Raw genomic sequence first — 20,456 nt, forward strand, 5'->3', positions numbered from 1 at the left:
TCTGAAAGTACTGCAGTAGCACTGGTGCTCAAGAAGACAGAACTGCAACAGAAACTGAGGGTGGGAGGCCAAGGAAGGACAGAGTCAAGGCTTGGAGGAGCAGGAAACCTTGGGGTTTCTGGCTAGGAGGGCTTAGAAAGGCAGGGACTAAACAGAGTGGAAGGAACAGGAGGGGTTACCATGAGAGAAGTTTGAGGTCCATTTAGGAGATTCTTTGACATGGAAGGGGTTTGGTATAGGAGTTTGAGTGTGTTGGAGGAGTAAGATATTTGAGCTTTCAGGTGAGATGGGTGGGAGTCAAGGGGCAGAAGATGTTTCTGGTTCACGAGGACTTAGGAGCTCCATAGGGCAGTTCTGCAGTTCTGTCTGCTCAAGCCCCAGTGTTGCCACCATTCCTCACCCCGCTGTGGCCTGCTGTTCCATACCTTGCACCAGGTCAGCCCTATGCATGACCTCAATTTGAAGGTAGGCAAGGATGTGTAGGACTACACCTCCACACAGGGCTTCCTAGTACTGCCTCTTCCCTAACTCTTAGCTTCTGCTGTGAGCGTACATAGCCCTAAACATGAAAGTTTCATAAAATTAACTCAGTACTAACAATGTTCCAATATTTCTAGTCAAAAACAACAATGACATCAGAAAAAATAGTTTGAGAAGTGAAAAACAGATTCTTCATAATGAAAAAATAGTTTGAGAAATGAAAATGGGATCTTCAAGTAGTAAGTTACTTTACAACCGGAAGAAACCTAATTATAGCAACATTTCAACATTTCAAATGCATAGACACCGCTAGGAGTCTCTTACTGTGCAGTTGCAGTTTAGACGATGACTTTTTTACAGGATCTCAAGTTAAGGATGCTTATGAAGAATTAGAACACCTTTTAGACAAGTGTTGGGGAGATCACTTAGCTACCCTCCGGTTCAATAAACTGGACAACGATGGAAGATACTTTGCCAGTTAAGGGGATATTGAAAAGATAACTTCACTAAAAAAATTAGATTGGTTTTGTAAACTTTACATTGCTTTTTTTTATCCCAAGTATAATAAAATACAGAAAAGCCAACTATCACAAAAAGCTAAAATTTTACTTTTATTACCAGTAAGTCATTGAAGCCACCACATCTTCAGATATATTTTGTGAGACATTTTTTCAGAAGAATTTTTTCTCCTGGAAATTTCTTTGTTTTAAAAAATATGCTAAAATTGTTACTACTTTTAATATACTTCATATTGTAACTACTTCATATCACATGGCTGCAACAACAGACCTTGCATAACAAGAATGACTTCCTTATGTGTATTCTGCATTAAAACTAAACTATTAAAAACAAAAAACGCTGCTGATACTGTTATTTTTTGCAAACTCTTGGAGAGCTGTAATACTAGTGTATAAAGTATTAAATTGTATTTAAAAATACATAAGATACATTCCAATAGGTAAAGTATCTGGTGATATGATGTATTTAAGAAGCAATTTCCTTAACAACAGCAAGAAGCCCAACTACAGTGGCATGTCAATAAGCCAGCAGTCTGCAACCGTATTGTTGATCTTCAATGCTTCAAAATTGTTCTCCAAAAAGAAAAAAATTGAACTCTTTATAACTCTTGAGTATTTTTCAGACTGTTGTTTGCTGTCCCATCTCTATTTGTTGCCACTGAGTACGTAAATAACAAGAGTTGAAAGTCTATTTCCTGTATACACAAAGTGCATGCTGCTCGTTGCCTAATCAATCGGGGATTTTATTTACCATTTGGTTGCACTAACAAAGGACTATATTTTTTTTCATGGTCTTGATTCAACCCCTCTCACTTCCTCACCTTTCCCTTTAGCAGCTCTCCTTCCAGCATGCTGCCCAGAAGCTCTCTGTTGCCCAGGACTGCAGAAGGGCTTTTCCACCTCCCAGGAAGATGGAAGACACACGAACAGTGGGAAAGTTTGTCTGCTAAAAATCAACAGGCATCGCGCTCACGCAAGCCATTACTTTGCCTGAATGCACAGATCTCTCAATGCCGCAGGTTTGAAGGTGCATTATTTTCATGATACTTTGAGGCTACTCACAAGCACTCCAATCCTAGGACATGGGATCAACCTCCAAGGGTTGTGGCTACTCTGTCGTGTTTCCTCTGTCCTCCATAACCACTTTACACAGCTACTCCAATGTTTCTCCCATGTCCTCATTCTCAGCCTGTCCACACGGATTGTGTGTTGTTGCCCCTTTGCTTCCGGGCAAAGGCCGCATCTCTTGGAAAACAGTGGGAGGAAGATGCCATGCACAGAGGTGATGGGCCTCCTTTCTGACTTCAGTCCTCTCAGACAGTAATTCAGGTGACAGCTGTTCTGAATAAAGGAATACATGTGACATAGCAATCTCACTCTATTTTGATAAAACAGGAAAAAAAAATCCATAGGAATCACAGTACAATTGCAAAAGTACTGAAACCTGAAACATGGCCTTCTACTAAATGAACCCCATTTTATTTATAAATCCCTACAATATATGGATGCTCAACATAGTAAGTAATGGAGAATATAAACCCTACAGCAACACAGGAGCCTCCTGTTCTGTATTTCTACAGCATGAAACCACTAATCCATGACTAGGCCCCAAGACTGTTACTGCTAGATAAATCGTGAATCACAGAAACAATTCGATGGATCTGGTAAGATTTTCCATTTGTAGCTAACTTTAGTGGCCACTACATGTCCCTGCAGTATTGTAAAATGCAGTTTGCAGAATGTTCACAGGGCTTCAGAAGAGCAGCTCTTTCCGAAATTTGATTAAAAATAAATAAGGAGAGATGGGAAGAAAAGGAATTAAGAGGTATTAAAGTACTGTTTCTTTTTTTAGCCCTCTGGAGAAATATATCCTGTAACCATCTGCCTGTATCACACATGAATATGAAACACACTCCTGTTGTGCTCATCTAGAACAAATCATGCAGTAGTATAGAAACAAATACAATTCACACATGATTATGTTCATTTATTGCCCCTTTCTGCATTCTGGGCTTTCTCATACAGTAGGATTTTGCTCTCCCTAAAGGACTTGAATCAAAATTCCAATCTGCAACTGACCAAGAAATTTGATCTTTCTCAACTTTCTCTGAGCTGTCTCTGAGTCAGCCTGAGCTTTTTAATTGAATTAATGTACACATTAATTCCATGCCAATGACTTATTTTTTCTTCCATGTCAAAACTCTGGGGGATCTGGTGGACCTGCTAGTTTATCCATCGTGGATCAGACAAAAACCCCCAAACCTATTTGATAACTATGAATATGTTTTTAAATGTTGATTAAATTCAGATTATTGCACAAAGAAAAAAAAAGGCATCCATGTGTATCTAAGTAAGACTGTAATCTCGTCTATGTGTAAGTGATTTAAAACAGAGTATTAACCTTATCTATAAACGTGTGTATGTAATATGTACACAGCCACGGGAACTGTCATTAGATAACACTGACACACAAAAGTCATAATGGGTAATTGGAGCATGCCATAAGAAAAAAAAAAAGACATACTCAAATCTCTATTTCATTTAATTTTGCTACAGTCATTGAGGTTTTTTTAGTTCTTTATGGAATGTGGAAGTTTTCAGGAAAATATATGTTTAATAAGACTGTTTAGATATTCACCTTCTTTATAGGAAAGACTGTTTAATCCATTTCCTTCATCACTAAAAAGTACAATCCTAATTATTTTGAATCAACTCTACCCCAAATTAGCAAAACAAAGAAAAATACTTACAGAATCTAGAAGATAAAGTCATAATCTTTTGGTCGCTCATGTTACTATCATAGAGAAAAAGCTTGCCACAAGTGCTTTTTCTTAGCAGAATTACAAGTGTGGTCAAAAGAAATATGGCATAACTCTAATTGAGCCCCAGATATTTGAATCACGGGAACTTTCAACACTATTATTGTCACTAATGACCCCTCAAAATATTGATGTCTACATAAATTCACCCTTATTGGGCGAGACAAAAAATACTGTTATGAAGACTACAGCTGGCTGCAAGACCAAAAAATACAGGGTGATAATAAATGACAGCACATTAAATCAAAGAATTATTAATGAAGATAACCTAATTGGGAGAGGAGACAACTGTCATGTTAAATGTCGTGAGGAGGTGATACAAAATTAGAAAGAAACATGTATAAAAGAAAGTGTAGAAAAAGGAATACAAAGGAATTGTGAGATAAGCCAAATGAGTAGAAAATAGTCCAAGGATATTCATATTGCAAATGTGCAAACTGATAGATTACAGAAACAATCTCAAACTGAGTTATTCCAAGAAGGATAAAGTCTAGATAGAACTAATGTCGAATGAGACTGGGCACATGACAAACTATAAATTACTTTGCAATGCCACATGAAGACACGAGGCATGGAGACTGGAGTTACTAAGTAGTCACTCCACATGGAAACTTGAATATGATTCTTTCCACGCAAAGGTATTTGTACCAGGGAAATGTTACAGAAATCAGAACATTTAAGAAGAGATCCAGGTTTGCCCATTTAAGCAAGAATAAATGCCTTGAACTGTATGATACAGAATTAAAATCTATTACAGGACTTCAGTATTCTCACGCAAAAACGGATCCACTAACAAAGCAGAGTATATTAGCCCAATTATGACCTGTGTGAGTTCGCTAGACATTAATAAAGCACTTCTGCACTGCTGAGAAGGAAAAACTCAGCAGCTCCGAGGTGGTTCTGTCCCATTTGGTCTGAATGCTCACACATTATATAGCTAAAATGGTATGTACAAGAAGCAAGTAAGAAAGATGCAGTCTAGGCTCCACAATGATTAACAGGTATTCAAGTTTTTAACTGCCCAAATTACCTCTGTCAGAACAGTATTATTTAAGAACAGAAGATATTATTAAAAAAAAAAAATTGCACCATTGTAAAATAACACTTTTTAAGCTATCAAATCAATACGAAGTCTTGCAGTAATAACAGAAACGTGCCTTTTTCCTAACTGGCAAGGTAGTGCATGCCGTATTGGAGAGAGAGTGTGTGTGTGCGCGTGTGTGTGCATACATACACACACACACACACACACACACACACACGCTTATTTTTGTGGCAGACACAAAGCTTTTAGAGAGCAAAAGAGTCCTAAGTGGTATCAAAATTGCTGTGATAGTAACCTGGGAGGCTTAATTCTTCCACAATAATAAAGCTGGGAGATATTGTGCTTTTCTCTCCTATTTGGACCTCCCCAGTAGATACTGGTTCTCTTTTGGAAGAGCACTCCATTTTAAACCTGTCAAAGTCCTTTGGCTTTTTTCCTGCCCTCAGCCCTTTTCATATCGATGGGTAAAATCAGTTTTGCATGTTAGCTAAAGAGGTAGCAAAATCACAAAATATAAATACTTCGGGGATTGCCCCTCAGCAACCGTGAAGTGTTTTCTGAGAAGGGACTATTATCTTGATCCATTATTTTCTCTCCTTCCTGATTTGCCAGACAGCTTATTGCTGAATTAAGCCAATATAAACATAAAAACTATGTCCCAATAACCAAGCAACAAACAGTACTTAGTATACAAAAAAAAAAAGTTTTGCCATATAGTAAAAGAAAAAAATCACTAAGGGAACATGAATAATCTCTTGAAGCACACCTCAGTTTAATGGTCCACAAAATAAATTTACAATTTATAATTCATCTATCATTTATATAATTTAAATTTAATCAGATTATACATTATTAATTCAAAAATTGAATGTTATGACATATTTGTGTATTTAAGATATTTATAAAATTTTATATAGAGACTTTATAAATTATATTTTATTCATGTATTTATACCTTAAGCATACATCTGTCCAAAACTTATGTTGAGTGAACCTTACTATGTCAAAAGCTTTTCTCCTTCTTTCTTGCCTCTTACTTTCATAACATTTTATAAAGAGTTTTGAGGGTTTAACCACACTGATCAATCAGTTGCAAATGCTACCAAAAGACTTATGATGCCTTCTGTTTACAAAACCTCTTTCTGACATATATCAGAATGAAAAAGGCCTAAAGCCACAAAATTGATTTAAGTTCAGTTCTAAGATCATGTTTTATAGTTTTAGTAACCAGAAATGGAAGATCACAGCAGTACAAATATTTGTTACCTATTAATGCAGGACATATATTTCATTTCCAGCAGGACCTTATTATTGAACTTGCCCATCCCTATTCTAGGATGATAAGTATCTGAAAAATAAGTATCTGAAAAGTATATTAGCACCTTGCTTGCCAACAATTTTGCAATTCTGCTTTCTTTCAAAGTACTTGTTAATTTACCATAAGCAATGTTCTCTAATATTTGCGTAATATTATAGATTTGTATAGTGGGATGATATTACAAACTGCAAGCACATAGAGAGGAGATGCTGATACCTGCTTCTTGGACAGATTGAGAAGTAATCTTCTGACAATCCAGATAAAAAACGGACATCAGTAATGTCACAACGTGATGCTATTTGAAATTAGAATTGCTTAGTTTCAGTCTTCTCAGAAACACTGACAGATTTATTGATGAGCGCTATTTCTGACATGGCTTACACTGACAAAAAGTATTAGGATTGTTGACAAAAAATTGTTATTTTGAATAAAACTTTTACTTAAAATATACTGAAACTTGCATTTTCAGTTAAGAATGTTATTTCTGGAACAATTCAAATGGAATTAATTGCCAGAATATTCAGTTTTGCATATTTATCTGAGACTAACATTTTTAGTGCACTTCTATGGAGTTACCATGATGCTTTCCTTAGCAAAATTAATTCACATGACTTGCATAGTAAATATCACAAAACACATAAATTGTGCAATAATCTTGATGAAATCTGCAGTCAAGTCAGCCTTTGTACCTCTGTGCTCTAAGATGGAAAAATCACTAAAGGAAACGGAGGAAAGACAAATAAACAAGTGGAAAACAAGGGTTTCATAAAGTTCTTCTGATAAAGGTAAAACAGACCTTTAGTCCCTTATATTTTATATTACATGAAACCTCTCTCATAAGCCTTACAATAATTACCTGAAGAGATCAGAAATATAGCTGGCTTATCATACCCATAGATTTTAATTCTTAAGATTATTGTTCCGGAGGAACTCCGGAAGGATAAAAGACATTTCAATAATAAAAAGCCATGAAATTTTATAACTCAAAAAAAAAAAAAATTAAGAACTCTTCAGTTTTGAAATAAATTTCAGGCAAAGCTTGGAGTTATTCTTCATTTAAACTAGTTCACTCATCCCCAGATCTTAGTAGTGCATAGGAATAATAAGTAAAACGATGCTTCTGAATCACTGAAACCCATCTTCCTGCTACCAAAGACACAGAATGCCTCTCAAGTAAGGATAGCATCCCACCGTAAAATGAATTCATTATTTTAACCCATATTATCCAAATTGGAAAGCCATTCCAAAAACTCAGTGCCCTAACAGGTAAGGCATTTATTCTTACTTCCAGTTTAAATTTCATTTACAGATGGTTGATTTTTTTTTTATTCTTGCATTAACTGTTACCTGTAGATGGCAGTCATACCACTCACAGGGTTCTTCTGTTCCTTTTTGTTAATCTATACAAGTTAAACTCTTCTAAACTCCTCTCTCCATTTTTCTGAGGACCTTACTTGCCATTCTCTCCATTTGTTCCCATTTCAGTTCACCTTTCTGAATGCAGGTGAGCAGCAATGTACAAAATATTCCAGGTGTGGTTTCATACGCATCTCATCAGGATACCTTAGCATCCTACCTGTCTCTTATGGATGCACCTTCTAACAACCCCAGGACCAGCTAGCACTTCTCCTCTTCATTCTGCTTGTTTCTACTCATTTTCTGCTGAGAAACTTGCAGTCTATAGCTGCAATTTCTGCTGTTAGTTCCCAAATGTAGGCACCTCACATTTTGTATTATTAAATTGCATCTAGTTTTTATTACTTCAGTCCTCTTCCATGCTCTTCTTCCTCTATAACATGTTGCTCTTCTGCTGTGTTAAGAATCTTTTAACTGTGTCATAGACAAATTCATCACAGCAGTGACATTCGCTGGCCCCACCACGAGTAGAAAGCCCTAATAAAGGCAGTCATTCCCCAGACAGCTCACTGAGAAGTGCCTCTAGCAATCTTCCTCCTGCCCGATGCTATCTGAAGTCACCCCAACCGTCATATCCTTTCACCTATGTTTACAGTTACTTTAATAATTCCCATCTCCTCCAGTTTGGCCTCTAATTTTCCATTTGGCACTATGACAGATTTTTATAAATCTGCTTTCCCTATTTAAAGAAACTGTTCTCTTTCCGAGAACAGCTATCATAAACCATTGGCATGATTTACCAAAGGTTAACAGTGGCTTAGTTCACGTTTTTCCTCTTATATACAGATAGAGCCACAGTTGATTTGGTAAGCACATTAAAAGCCTTGCTAATAGGCCTGTGATTTCATGTGACTTAAAAAAAAAAAAAAGAATGTTAAGATAAAAATTATCTGTTTTTCTCCTTCCTCTAACATGACTGTAAACATGGCTTATATTTGTGGATTGTGGGTTTGGTTTTTTTTTTTCCCTTTTCTATCACACCAGTTTCTAAAGCACGGTATCATCTGCCGGCTGGTATTTTCCCCTCTTCATGCATACCCTCTGATTTTCCCTAAGTTGTTTCTTCAAGTGGCTATTCACACTGTAATGTACTGAATCACCCTTCTACAAGGTTTAGTTCCTTGCTCAGGATACCGATTCCTAATCGTTTTCTTAATCTTCAATTTGAAAAAAATTCCAAGTCTCCTCCATACTGCAGCTCCTGAGCCCTCGGCACCCACGATTTCCCACACTGCAGCGAATTCACTGACACTCGCCCTGTCCTAATTCTGATACTTCTAATTTTGCTGTACTGTTTAACACCACAACACTTTATGAATAATTTGTGTCAGGCTGACTTTGGATAACGCAGGTCCCAAGCAAGGTGCAGAAATGGGGCTTTAAGTAATTCTGTACAAGTAAAATTATTCCTTTTCCATGAACGGATCCAGCATACCGTAGACAGGGCTACCTTCTGAAATGGAGACCTCAGACCTTGGAAATGCAGGTCCCCCATTGCCTCTGGAAACCTAAAGGAGGAATTGCCCACTGCCCGATACAGGAACCAAACGCTATGACGGACCAGGGAAACTGCTCTGCGTGGGCGCTTATCACTCAGCGCATGACAGACTGCTGTCATCAGATGCCAAGAAAATATCAGCAAACTGAGAATTATAAATAATGACAGGGAAAATCTTGCCTACACTTTGCAAAGCTGTGCTGCTCCAAGGCCTGAATTTAACCTGCCCATAACAACACATTAAAAAAGCCCACACCATGCTTTAGAATCTGCTCAAAAAGTAGCATTTAGGCTAAAATAGCCAAACATATATTCCAAACACATCACTCTTGAGAAAAATATTGGAGGAATCAGAAATGTCAAGCCTTGTTTGAAACAATTTCTGTACTGTAACTGAATATACATGAGGAGCCAAGTGGAACACATCTGGTGCCTGGGCTGTGCAAACATACTTATAATTAAATAGAGTTGAACATCAAAATTCAGCAATGATGGAATTCATTAGACCAGTATAATGCTGTATTAATTACTCTCTTTTTTTGGTATCATCCACAGTATGCTTAAAGAGCTCTTCTTACCCATTGATACCAATGTGCTGTGACATACTCACATGTTCTGTACCAAAGGCTGAGGAAATACTAGACATGACAGAGGCTGACATGGAAAGGTGACTCCCGTCCAATAACTAAACTGTCAGTGAAACAAGAGGAAATTAATTTAAATTCATCCCCAGGCATGTAACTCTACAAATAAGTAGTGGCTTTACATTTCGTAAGGAAAGAGTCTCCTTTCTGTAGTAAGAAAAAATCCTAACACCACAAAAACAATAAATCACCCTTTTCCTTTGGCCGAAGGCATCCACAGAGTCCTTCTCTTCTTGGCTACAGAGATACAGAATTTCTTCACTTTGACATATCACCATATTTGTGAATTGAGCTACTGAGGAACAAGGTGATCTTGAGCCAATCCTATTTGACCGTCTACAACCCTCAGCTCTCAGCAAAAATGAATTTATTTCCTACAATCTTCTACTCATTCTTCCATCAACAATACTTCCTCAGTTCACCTGCCTTGTGTTATGGGCCTTCTATCAAAGACATTGTCCACTGACTTCAGCACAGACCTTACTAAGCATCTTCCTTGGGTCTCTCTTCACAGAAACCATGTCCATGCATTACTGCTCAAACCTGAGTTTTGGAAAGACCCACCAGCAGCCAATTGCTCTCTCTGAGCCTTTACATTGCTGCTGCTTCTATTCTCCTTCTTTCCTACCAGCCCTTGCTAGGTCTTGAGCCACTTCTATCAGACCTCCCAGAGACTGCTCTCAAATGCAGTTTAGTGCATGCAGCATTAAAGAGTACAGGTTCTCTAGACCATGAGGGTAAACCAGGCGCTCTGCTGCCAAGCTTGCCACTGACAGAAACTTGGGCTGACACCAACAAGGGAGGGCTGCCACGCTTTTTAAAATAAATTTGTCAGATGCCAAAGAGACTTGAAATCAGTGCCCAATTTCTTTCTTTGTGTAAAGCCACCCACTGCCTAATTTAGGTGCTCTCCATCTCCTGCCTAATGCACTTGCTTTTCCTCATTTTCCATAAAGAGCATTAAGGGAGCTTGGGCTAACTTAAGCACTAGGCTGGCTGGTAAAACTGGTAGTGCAAATAACAAGAGAAAAGAAAATACAGAGAGATGAAGGCAGGCCGCAGAGGCAAAAAAGGACAGCTGAAATCAATTACAATTTGCACTTATTTCACATCAGCCCACAGGACCCCAGCAAAAAACAATGGCCCTGACCACCTACTTCACTGGCAATTCTCTACTGTCTGCGCAAGCAGTTTCAGCCATGTGCCCATGGGCTCGGCAGGAACTGCTCTGCATTAAATATACATTGAGTTCATAAATAAAATAATTTCTCTGAAGTGATATTTTTAATATAAGTAAAAGCAGCAAATGTTCAGACTTGGTTCCTTCAGACCACAGAGAAAATTCCCACTTATCCATTACAAACAGCCCAATGAAAGATTAAAATCATTAAGCCAAAAATGAAAGCACTTGAGGTTGTCTTTTAAGGGGAGAAGGTTTGTTTACACATGACTAAATAACATGTCCTTCCTAGAAACTATGGCATGCAAGAAATGTATTTGTCAGTAGTTACTAGTACAATTAAGAAATGTTGCATTTTTAACAAGTTGAGGATTCAGAAAACATGAAAGATATGATGAAAAGAATATTTTTAAAGTCTACTACTAGCTCTTCTTTTTTATCATTTTCCTATTAGCTATTTTGAAAAGGCTATATTTGAAACAGAACTAATTTAGATTTTGCATCACATTTGCTTTCTCTTCTAAAAAGCATAGAGCAACAACACAAAGACCCTAATAAGCCACACAAAATGTTTTTAAAATTCACAAAATGTAAAACTTTAACAAAGAATCTCTGACAATGATCACTGAGGAAGGATTGTTCAAAGATCTGCTTTCATGTGTAATTACAGGGGAGAATATTGACCTACGTATTCTTGATGCAGAGCAATCAATACACCCACATTACATAAATACCCGGCAGTATTTTACTACTCACTGCTTTTTTGTGTTACAAACGTTCAAAAATATCAAACCTAGGATTAGCTTACTGTGTAAGATGTCAAATTCTCAAAAAGATTTCCATATCTCGGTAGTTTACTCTTAACTGACTGTAGGTAAAAGTATACATACAAAAGCGATCAAAGCAGCACTGCTATTCAAAAGAAAAAAAAAAAACAACAAAATCTTCCTTCCTAGTGCTGTGAGCCACTTGAAGGCTGAGTCCTCTCAGTACTCAAGGGCCACACTGTCATGGCCTCTCTCCTAGCAGATGACAAACACTTCTGCAAAATACAGTTAAGCCACAAATATGCAGACAGATGGATGTGCCCTGAAAAACCCCTGCCCACTCTCTTCCCAAGCCTGAGCAATGCCAGGCGCGAGCTATCCAGAACGGGCAGAACGATCGACGCAGCTTACTCCCAAATATCCTCTTTTCCAAACAACACTTGCACACGAACCAAGGACAGCGACCTGCTCAAAGGCAGTGTCTTTCCCCAGGGCTCTGCAGCCCATCCTGCTTCACCCGACTTGCTGCTGAGCTCTGACGTTACGGGAATGCCTGTGTTTTCTTAAGAGAGAAGCAAGGCAGGCGAGACGATCTTGGTAGGCTAAATACAACTCAGGGGCTGATACAGTGGAATCCCTTTTGGATATCTTTATGCCACATGCTTTTGGAAAACATTACAGTATCTTTCAAATGACATCCTACAACTGGCAATAGAAATAAACAAATAACACAAAGAAGACCACGTACTTTTCTAGACTCGATATCGCAAAGATACAGCAACTCCCATGGTGAAATCTACATCTGGAAAAGAGTATCATGCATTTTGATTTGCTTATTCTTCTCCTTTTTATCGCACAAAAGTGTGGCCCAGTCTTGTAGTTTCAAATACTCAACAGTAAGGCAAATGCACAGACAATTAATCCCTGAACCTTCCAAGGAAATGAGAATATAAAAGTCACTCGCAGAGGTAAGGGCTCCAAAACTAGTATTACCAACATGCACCAGCAGTTTAAACCATTTGAATCAAAGATTTTAAAGGAACTAGCTATAAAGTTCAATATTTGCATAAGCCTTTGCAAGATCAGAATAACAAGTCAGAGTAATTGTTGCAAGTTTATCTTAAAGGCATAGAAGACACTACGGATAGAGTACTACAGTTCAAAGGTTATACCAAATTCAGAGTCAACATGGAGTTTTCAAGAGACACATTTATACATTTATAAGCTTTTATTCATCCTACTGCAACAAGAAAATAAGAAAATAAAATCTGAAAGATATATCCATAGGGCAGTTTTGGTTAAAAATGTACCAGAGTTAGACCAAACAAAAACAAATTAGGATTTCCAATTCAAGAACCAGCTTTGTTCCCACTGAATTTAAGGGGAGTTTTACCATGAGTATAACAGGAGCATTCGGAAGTAGAGAGCCTTGCAGAAAGGAAGAGATATAGAGAGCATAGAATAATTTATCAGGTAGAGCTTATGATATTACAAACCATTTTTTGATCTTCCAAAAGCTCTGCTATTATGAGGCAACTCTATTCTTGTTTGGTCTGCTTTATAAAATTTTGAAAGTGCGAAAGGTTTTTCAGTTTTCCCTCTACCTGTTTATTTCCCTAGAAATGTGAGAAAAACCCCAATCCTTTTTTCTTTGCTATTGCTAGAGGATATTTTGAAGACTACAGTTATCTACACCGCGAGCTCTAACTTACTACGTTGAAGACGACAGGGTTGTCAATCCTGAATGAAACTATTGCTTCTGCCACATTAACTGGTCACTGCAATCAAGCATTTATCACACAAAGAAGTCGGTGACTGGAATCAGATGTTCATTATGTAAAGAAACTTAGATATCTATGCAAAATCATTCAAAAATTTCCATACACTAAATATATACACACCTTTTTATTATTTATAAAATAGATGCAGGGAACCTCAGCAGGCAAACACTTAGTCACAGAAACATTTTATGAGATGGCCCACAAAAATTAATGTGAATGCTTGTGCATGGACTGATTCTTTGAAAGCTAGTCAATGGAAGTAAAATAAATATTAATGACAGTCTTACCTGGTCCCAGGGGCAGATGACTCCTCCAAAACACATAAAGAGATATCCCATGGCAACAAGACATACCCAGACCACCAGAGAAAATACACGAAGCAGCTTCTTAAATACAGGTTCTACGCAGACAAGGATAAATATAGCAAAAAAAATTGCTAGGGCTGTTGGAACAGTTATTAAAAATGCCACGTGGTCTTCTATTTCCTGGAAACAGAGAAGAATGAAAAGGAAGTTAAAAGCTAAGGTACTTAAAAGATGAAACAACAGCGAGATATTCTAACCTGGCTGCACACAGAGCCTGGCTTTCTGAAAGACATGACATTGAATACCAAAAGTGATACAAATCGAAATAGGATTTCTTTCACTGCAAGAAGCTGTAATTTGGAATATTATCTTCATAAATAACTACTAACTACAGTACTGCATGGTGCTTCATTTGCTAAATTAAGAAATATATTAGTTGAAGCAGATTGGGAAACCTGTAAATCATACTACAGTAATGAACCAGGCCTGTAGGATGAAGGGAATTAAAAGGCAAGCCCAATCTGCAGAAGTAATACAGACTTTCTACCCCAGAAGGCAAAACATTTATGAGATGAGCGTGGCTTGCAGGGGCAATTCATGCTTCCCCGTTCAAGAATGCAGCTCTCAAAATGCCTCCCTAATCTACTGTGTGTCTGAAGGTCCATAAAAGCCTACTTTCTGTGTCAGCAAAATTCACCCGGTACCATAAATTTTGCTTCTGTTTAAAGTATTCATCTGGAAGGATGGGCTCTAGGTTACATACGTGCATTTTTTCTAGCAACTGCTTACTTCAAAATGTGCAAGGACCAGAATCTAATTTGAGATAAGACTGAGAACAAACAATATTTAAATTATTTGCAGAACCTATATATAAGTTGTCAGAAGTTACTACACTAATACCTTTAAATCATCTAAACAATCATTGTGCATTAAAAAAAAGAATAAATACTTGATTTTGTATGACCGTATTAGCTCAAAAACATCTCTGGTTGAAGGACCACAGCACTTTGGAAGTCTGATCATACCATCTTTACTCACTCAGGCAGCTGCTACGAATTATAAAAGCACGATTTGTAGCAATAAAGACTACAAAAGCAGGCTCCCAAACTCTACTGTTGCAACAGTATAAAATCCTCCACTAACACTGCACTTCATGCAGAAATTTCTCATATCTGTTTCACATACTGGTGGAATCTTTGGAACAATCTGAAATTTTCTCAACTCAAATACTTAACATTTTGCTTAAAAGCTTTTTGTTGTGATTTTTTTTCTTTTCTATTTGGTTAAGAATCACTACCCTTACAGTAAAACTGAAAATTTACTCTTTCAGCATTTCTCAGTATTTTTTCTTCTGTCCAGACCTAATAGACATCAGGTTGCATAACTGATGGATGTTTTATAAGGAGAGACTTGCTTTAACATTCCCTCACCTTCCTCTCCCCAAACTTCTTTTGGGGGTTGGTTTGTGAGCATGACCATGTACATACTGCACACTTCAAACACTGAGCTACTGCAGCAGGGACATCTGCACATTCACCCAGGCTGCAAAACACGTCCATCCGTGCTTTCAGATAGCCTTGACACACACAAGTAACATTTGCCTTTCTCACCTTTCAAACAGTATATGTTTAAGCTACACTGTTTTTTTGGGGGGTTGGTTTTTTTTTTTTTGGGGGGGGGGGGGGAAGAAGGCTACATAAACTGAACTACAGCAGCAGATTTCCCTCATCTGTGTTTTCCTTTTGCTTTCCAAGCACAGAAATGAACCCATGCAACCACTTTTGAGAGCTGACTAATCAGTTCATCTTTCATCTCTTTATATTCTTTCTTCCCTTTTATATTTAAGAAGTCACACATTTAAGCAATTATTATTTTAACACTGACAATCAGCCTATAAGCTATAGAAAGGTCAAGAAATTACGGTGCTAACTTTGCAATGCAAACACTAATCTGGCAAAAGCATGCACATACAAAGGCTTTCAAGTGCTCAGGCAGTCCTGCAGAAAACAAACCTACAAGTTTAAAAGGTAGGCACAGACCTTGGTGTCTGCAGAAGTACAGAGCTGTATGAAGCCACAAACAGTAACCTTCTGTACTAATAGACAAAATATAACATGCAACTAGTATAGCAAGAGCTACTCATTTGTGTCCCTGACTTTTGTGATTTTTGTTCTCTCCCATCTCTAAAATGGGTTCCAGTGAACATCATGCCACTGTTTTTTTAATGTCCTCACCAAGGTCAGCCTAGATAATCGCCAACAAATTTAACTTAAATTGTTGACTTCCGAACTTCCAAGTGGGACTGCAGGACTCTTGCTGGAACCTCAGAGAAGTTAGAGCCTGTACGCACGCCCGGGTAACAGTGCACTCCTTGTGCTACCACACAGACAAGGTAAGAGCGCTGAAGAGGAATGCGCAAGCTCCTGAAGGAAGCTGACATTCAGGAAAAACATGGATTTAAATTATAACAAATCAGTATTTCAGTAATGCTGATCAGGCTACAAACATAGTAGTTATGTATCTATATGCAGTTCAACAACATTCCATTTCAGGAAAATATTTCTTGCATTTTCTAGAATGAGCATATATCTATCTTGCTTCATAACAAATCAACTATATTTAGAATTCAGTTTAGAATATACATACAAACATATAGTCATATATTTTTACATATATTCTTACATTAGATCAATGCATCTAAATGTTTGTTTCCAAATCAACAGCTAAACTGTGAATATCCTTTTTTTTCAAGCATACACTGATCTCAACACCTAGCTGAGCCCTGTTTTGATCAAAAACTTAAAAAAAAAAATCTACTTATCCCCTTTTCTGGTTTTCTGTTGCACAATTTCATAATTTTGCTCTGGTTTTACAAATACACAGAAAAAAAATAGATCACAATGAATCAGCTTCTCATCATATGTAAATTAATGCAACCTCATTGAGTCCACCTATTTTAGCTAGCTGGAAAACAATCTGTTTCTGGTGTCCTACACTGCTTGCATTCACCATATACTGTGTGCGTTTTAAAGTAAAAGAGAAATTTAAAGGTAGAATGTAGTACAAATTAGATAATAAAAAGAGAGAGAGAGAGAGAGAGAGAGAGAGAACAATTGTTATTACCACTTTAATAATTTCCAGAAAGCCTTGATATGTACTGGGGGCAGGGGGGGCAGAAGGTGTCCACAATTCTGCATGTAAAATACATGTTAAAGTTCAGATGAACCAAAGCATAAAGCATGTAACAATTTAATTTTGGAACTATTTTTCAACAATATTTTTCTATTACTTCAGAGGAACTAAAAATTCATGAAATTGTAGCTTCAAGAGTTTAAAGCTCTTAAACATTTAAAAACATTTAAAACTTCTAAAATCCCAATCAGCATTTGCAAACATTGATGTGCTTAGCAGGTTCAAAGAGGACGTCAGATGCAAACAGAAATCTTGAAGGCTAACTATTCCATTTCCCTAACCACTTTCCAAGTAAAACCGAAACCAAACAAACCACAACACACTTTGTTTTCTATTGCTAGTCTCAGAGACTAAAACACACAAAAGGTAATGGCATTAAAATACCAGCACGACACTTTCCAACATAGTGGCTAAGCCGACAACACGCGGTTCTTGACTCACAGCTGCCTTTTTGAGTCTTTTCTATTTTGCTTTTAATTACTGAAGAAATTAAAAAGTCTACTGTTAGAAATCTTTCCAACCTCCCCGTAAATTCATAAGAAAGATGCAATAGTCTCGTTATCCTCATTAAAATGTGAATAATCACTTTCGCTCATCTTTCCTTTTCCAGATAATGGTATGCCTTCAGTTTAATTTTAAACACAGCTGCTGTAGAGTACGCAACTGTTTTATATAAGCTACACATCTTAATAAAGTACTCTATAAAAGCAAACAAATGAGCACCTGAAACACCCATTTTAGCATAAAATCTATTTCCATGGTCCCTCTTTTTCTTTTGGTACTTCTTCCTTTATTCTGTGCAACTAAGGGAATTTGACAAGAGTCTATATACAGGAGACTCCTGCTGGGATCCAAAATACCACATGCTTAGTTGGAATTAATTCAAACAATTTACTATTTTAAATCACTATTCAAATCATCTTTTGTTGAGTTCAATGAAACATTTTCTTTTAAATGTAAATATAAAAACGTGAATAATGTCCTTCAAACATTAAAACTATATAAGATTTCATATATCTCTTGTCAAAAAAGTTGACTGTATTAAAAAAAAAAAAAAGTGTTCAAGGATTATTAGTTCAATGACTTTTGTACCAAAACAGCATGACATCCTCCTTTAACTGGCCATTTTTCTGGCAGAGGCTTTTCCAGAACTCAAAAGAAATGAGAACTACAAGGATTTTCATAAGACGTATCGGCATCCTTCCCTTCATAAAGGCAGACAGTGTTTCAGTTCTTGAACATCTCAAGAAATATTTCTCTACGATGCTAAAAAGCTGCAAAAGTCTTCTGGCTATGTGTGACCCTCACCTCCTGCTTTCATATTTTAGTAGATCAGCTTATAGTGTTGACTGTGCTATGTGTGCCATCTACTAGGCAGCTGGAAAAATCTCCATTTTATTAGGAGGTGCCGCTCCCTGCTCTGGCTGACAAGCTGTATGGCTTCATTTTGAGCTTCAACATTTAAGACAAACAACTGAAAAGTTTTGGCCAGCCATCCCAGCTTTCTTTTCCATCAGTTCCATCACTATTTGTCCATCTTTGCTTCAGAAACAGCGTGGCATCTTTAAGGCCAGATGCTATTTCCAGGCCCATGTGGTACCTTATGGATCCACAACTTATCAAAACTCCTCTGTCTTTTATGCCCATCATTTCTCTTTCATAACACAAAGTCCTTCTTGTGCTTCTTGCTTAGCTGCCTGGTTAGATGCTTTCTCCTGTGCTTTTTTTTTTCCCCCCTAATCTTTTATTGAGCTTTGTGCAGCATGTTCATGGACACTAGCAGCAAACTGATTGACCTGTGCTTTTAATCAAACCTTCCTGAAGTTTGTGTCTCTCAATTTCCACTGAGGTCCTCTGTAATGGCATGCCGGAGATTTTTTCCCTCTGATTCACCACTCTGCATTTGGCTTTGCAGTGCAATGATAGCAGCATCAGGCTCCGCGCGCAGTTGTTTCAAGGTGTCTGCTGTCTTGAGAAATTCGGCCCTCTCTATTAACGAATCTGACGTGCAGTCCACATTGGCTGTCAGCACATAGTGATATCTGACTCCTCAATAGTCAGCAATCAGACCAGCAGTCTGCACATCACACGGATCAGGTAATTCTGCCTGGCATTACAGCTGCCAAGTTGCTCCATATTGATATAATCAGCAAGAAACAGTTCTTGATTTGTGGCTGCCTCTAGGTCATTTTGTATTTTTCAGTACACTGACACACTCTATTGGTATTGTAAGACTTCATTCAAACCTTTCATATGACATTCTCATACTTCAAAGTCCTGAACAATGTGTGCAAGTAAAATCCTCCAGTATGAGGAGTGTGGCGTTTTGAATCAATGCAATAATATGGCTGAAACCATGTTCTTTGACCTCTACTGGATCTGTCCTAGCTAGCATGCAGGCACAAACAGGAATAATATGGTGACCAATCACGTAGGTTATTATGAACACCTCTGTGACCATCTATTTACCCAACTATAGTGCCAAGCACTTTTTGCCAGTAGGTTGTGTTTAGTGAATTAACTCCACACAGTTGTTAATTGTCTCGCTTACCTAGTAAAAAATAACCACATCCAGATTTTTCCAACTGAAATTTGCCTGATAGTAATTAGTGAAACTCACAAGCCTCAGTATTGTAGCAATGCTTATCAGGAATACCAAGTCTGAAATACCAGAGATCACAGACTTCTCTGCTTAATGCCAAAATATCAGATCTCACAAAGGGTTTGGATATGCTCCTAGGAAGTGCTGAGGAAGAGTCAAAAGCCATAGTCTGTGCAAATACCAATAACATAAGAAAGCACAAAAGAAGGGTTCTGAAGGCAAAATACTGGTTGCTAGTCAAGAAGCAGAGAACCATGGTAGCATTCCCAGAAAATGTCCCCAATACTAGATGTAGACAGGTTAAAAAGCAAAGGTTCAATAAGGAACTAAGAAAATGTGTAAAAAAGAGGATTCAAAGAAACCAGAGGAACTTTGGGAATAGAGATAGCTTGTAAAAGGTAGCTGGCCTTCATCTAGACCAGAAAAGAATGAGTTTACTGGCCCTTCACATAAAGGTCATAGGAAAACGTTCAACCTGAAGAGGTTAAAGAAACATGGTTTAAGAGAAGGGGTAATGTCATGGGAAACCTGTAATTCTCAAGCAAACCAAAGAAATTGATTACACTTAAGCAGAAAGGAAATGACAAAGAAAAGCCAGAACAGACAGACTCACTTTTTAAAAAGGCTGCAGAGAAATAAAACAATCAAATTAAAGTATATGTGCTTCTATATAAACACTGAGAGCCTAAGAAACAAGATAGAAGTATTACAATGTCTGATGCTAACAACATTATTTATACAGCAGTCGTACTGAAAACTTGGTGGAAAGATGACCATCAGCACAATAGTGTTGTTCCAGGGAAGCAAGTATACAGAAAAGACTGAAAGCCATGCTTTTGAAGGCATTGAAGAAAGCAAAGAATCATACTAAAAATCGTATTAACAAACTAGG

The 20,456-nt window shown here is 37.5% G+C and overlaps 1 protein-coding gene across 1 annotated transcript in view; it reads right to left on the reverse strand.

The window, feature by feature from the left end:
• The window catches only part of ADCY2 (adenylate cyclase 2), a 197,547-nt gene that overhangs the window by 165,692 nt on the left and 11,399 nt on the right, over nt 1–20,456 (reverse strand). Inside the window, exon 2 of the mRNA XM_067291033.1 lies at nt 13,753–13,950. Within this exon, the coding sequence (XP_067147134.1) occupies nt 13,753–13,950 (198 nt within the window). The remainder of the gene's footprint in view (nt 1–13,752; nt 13,951–20,456) is intronic.

This window comes from Apteryx mantelli, chromosome 2, assembly GCF_036417845.1.
Source record: "Apteryx mantelli isolate bAptMan1 chromosome 2, bAptMan1.hap1, whole genome shotgun sequence".
NCBI lineage: Eukaryota > Metazoa > Chordata > Aves > Apterygiformes > Apterygidae > Apteryx > Apteryx mantelli.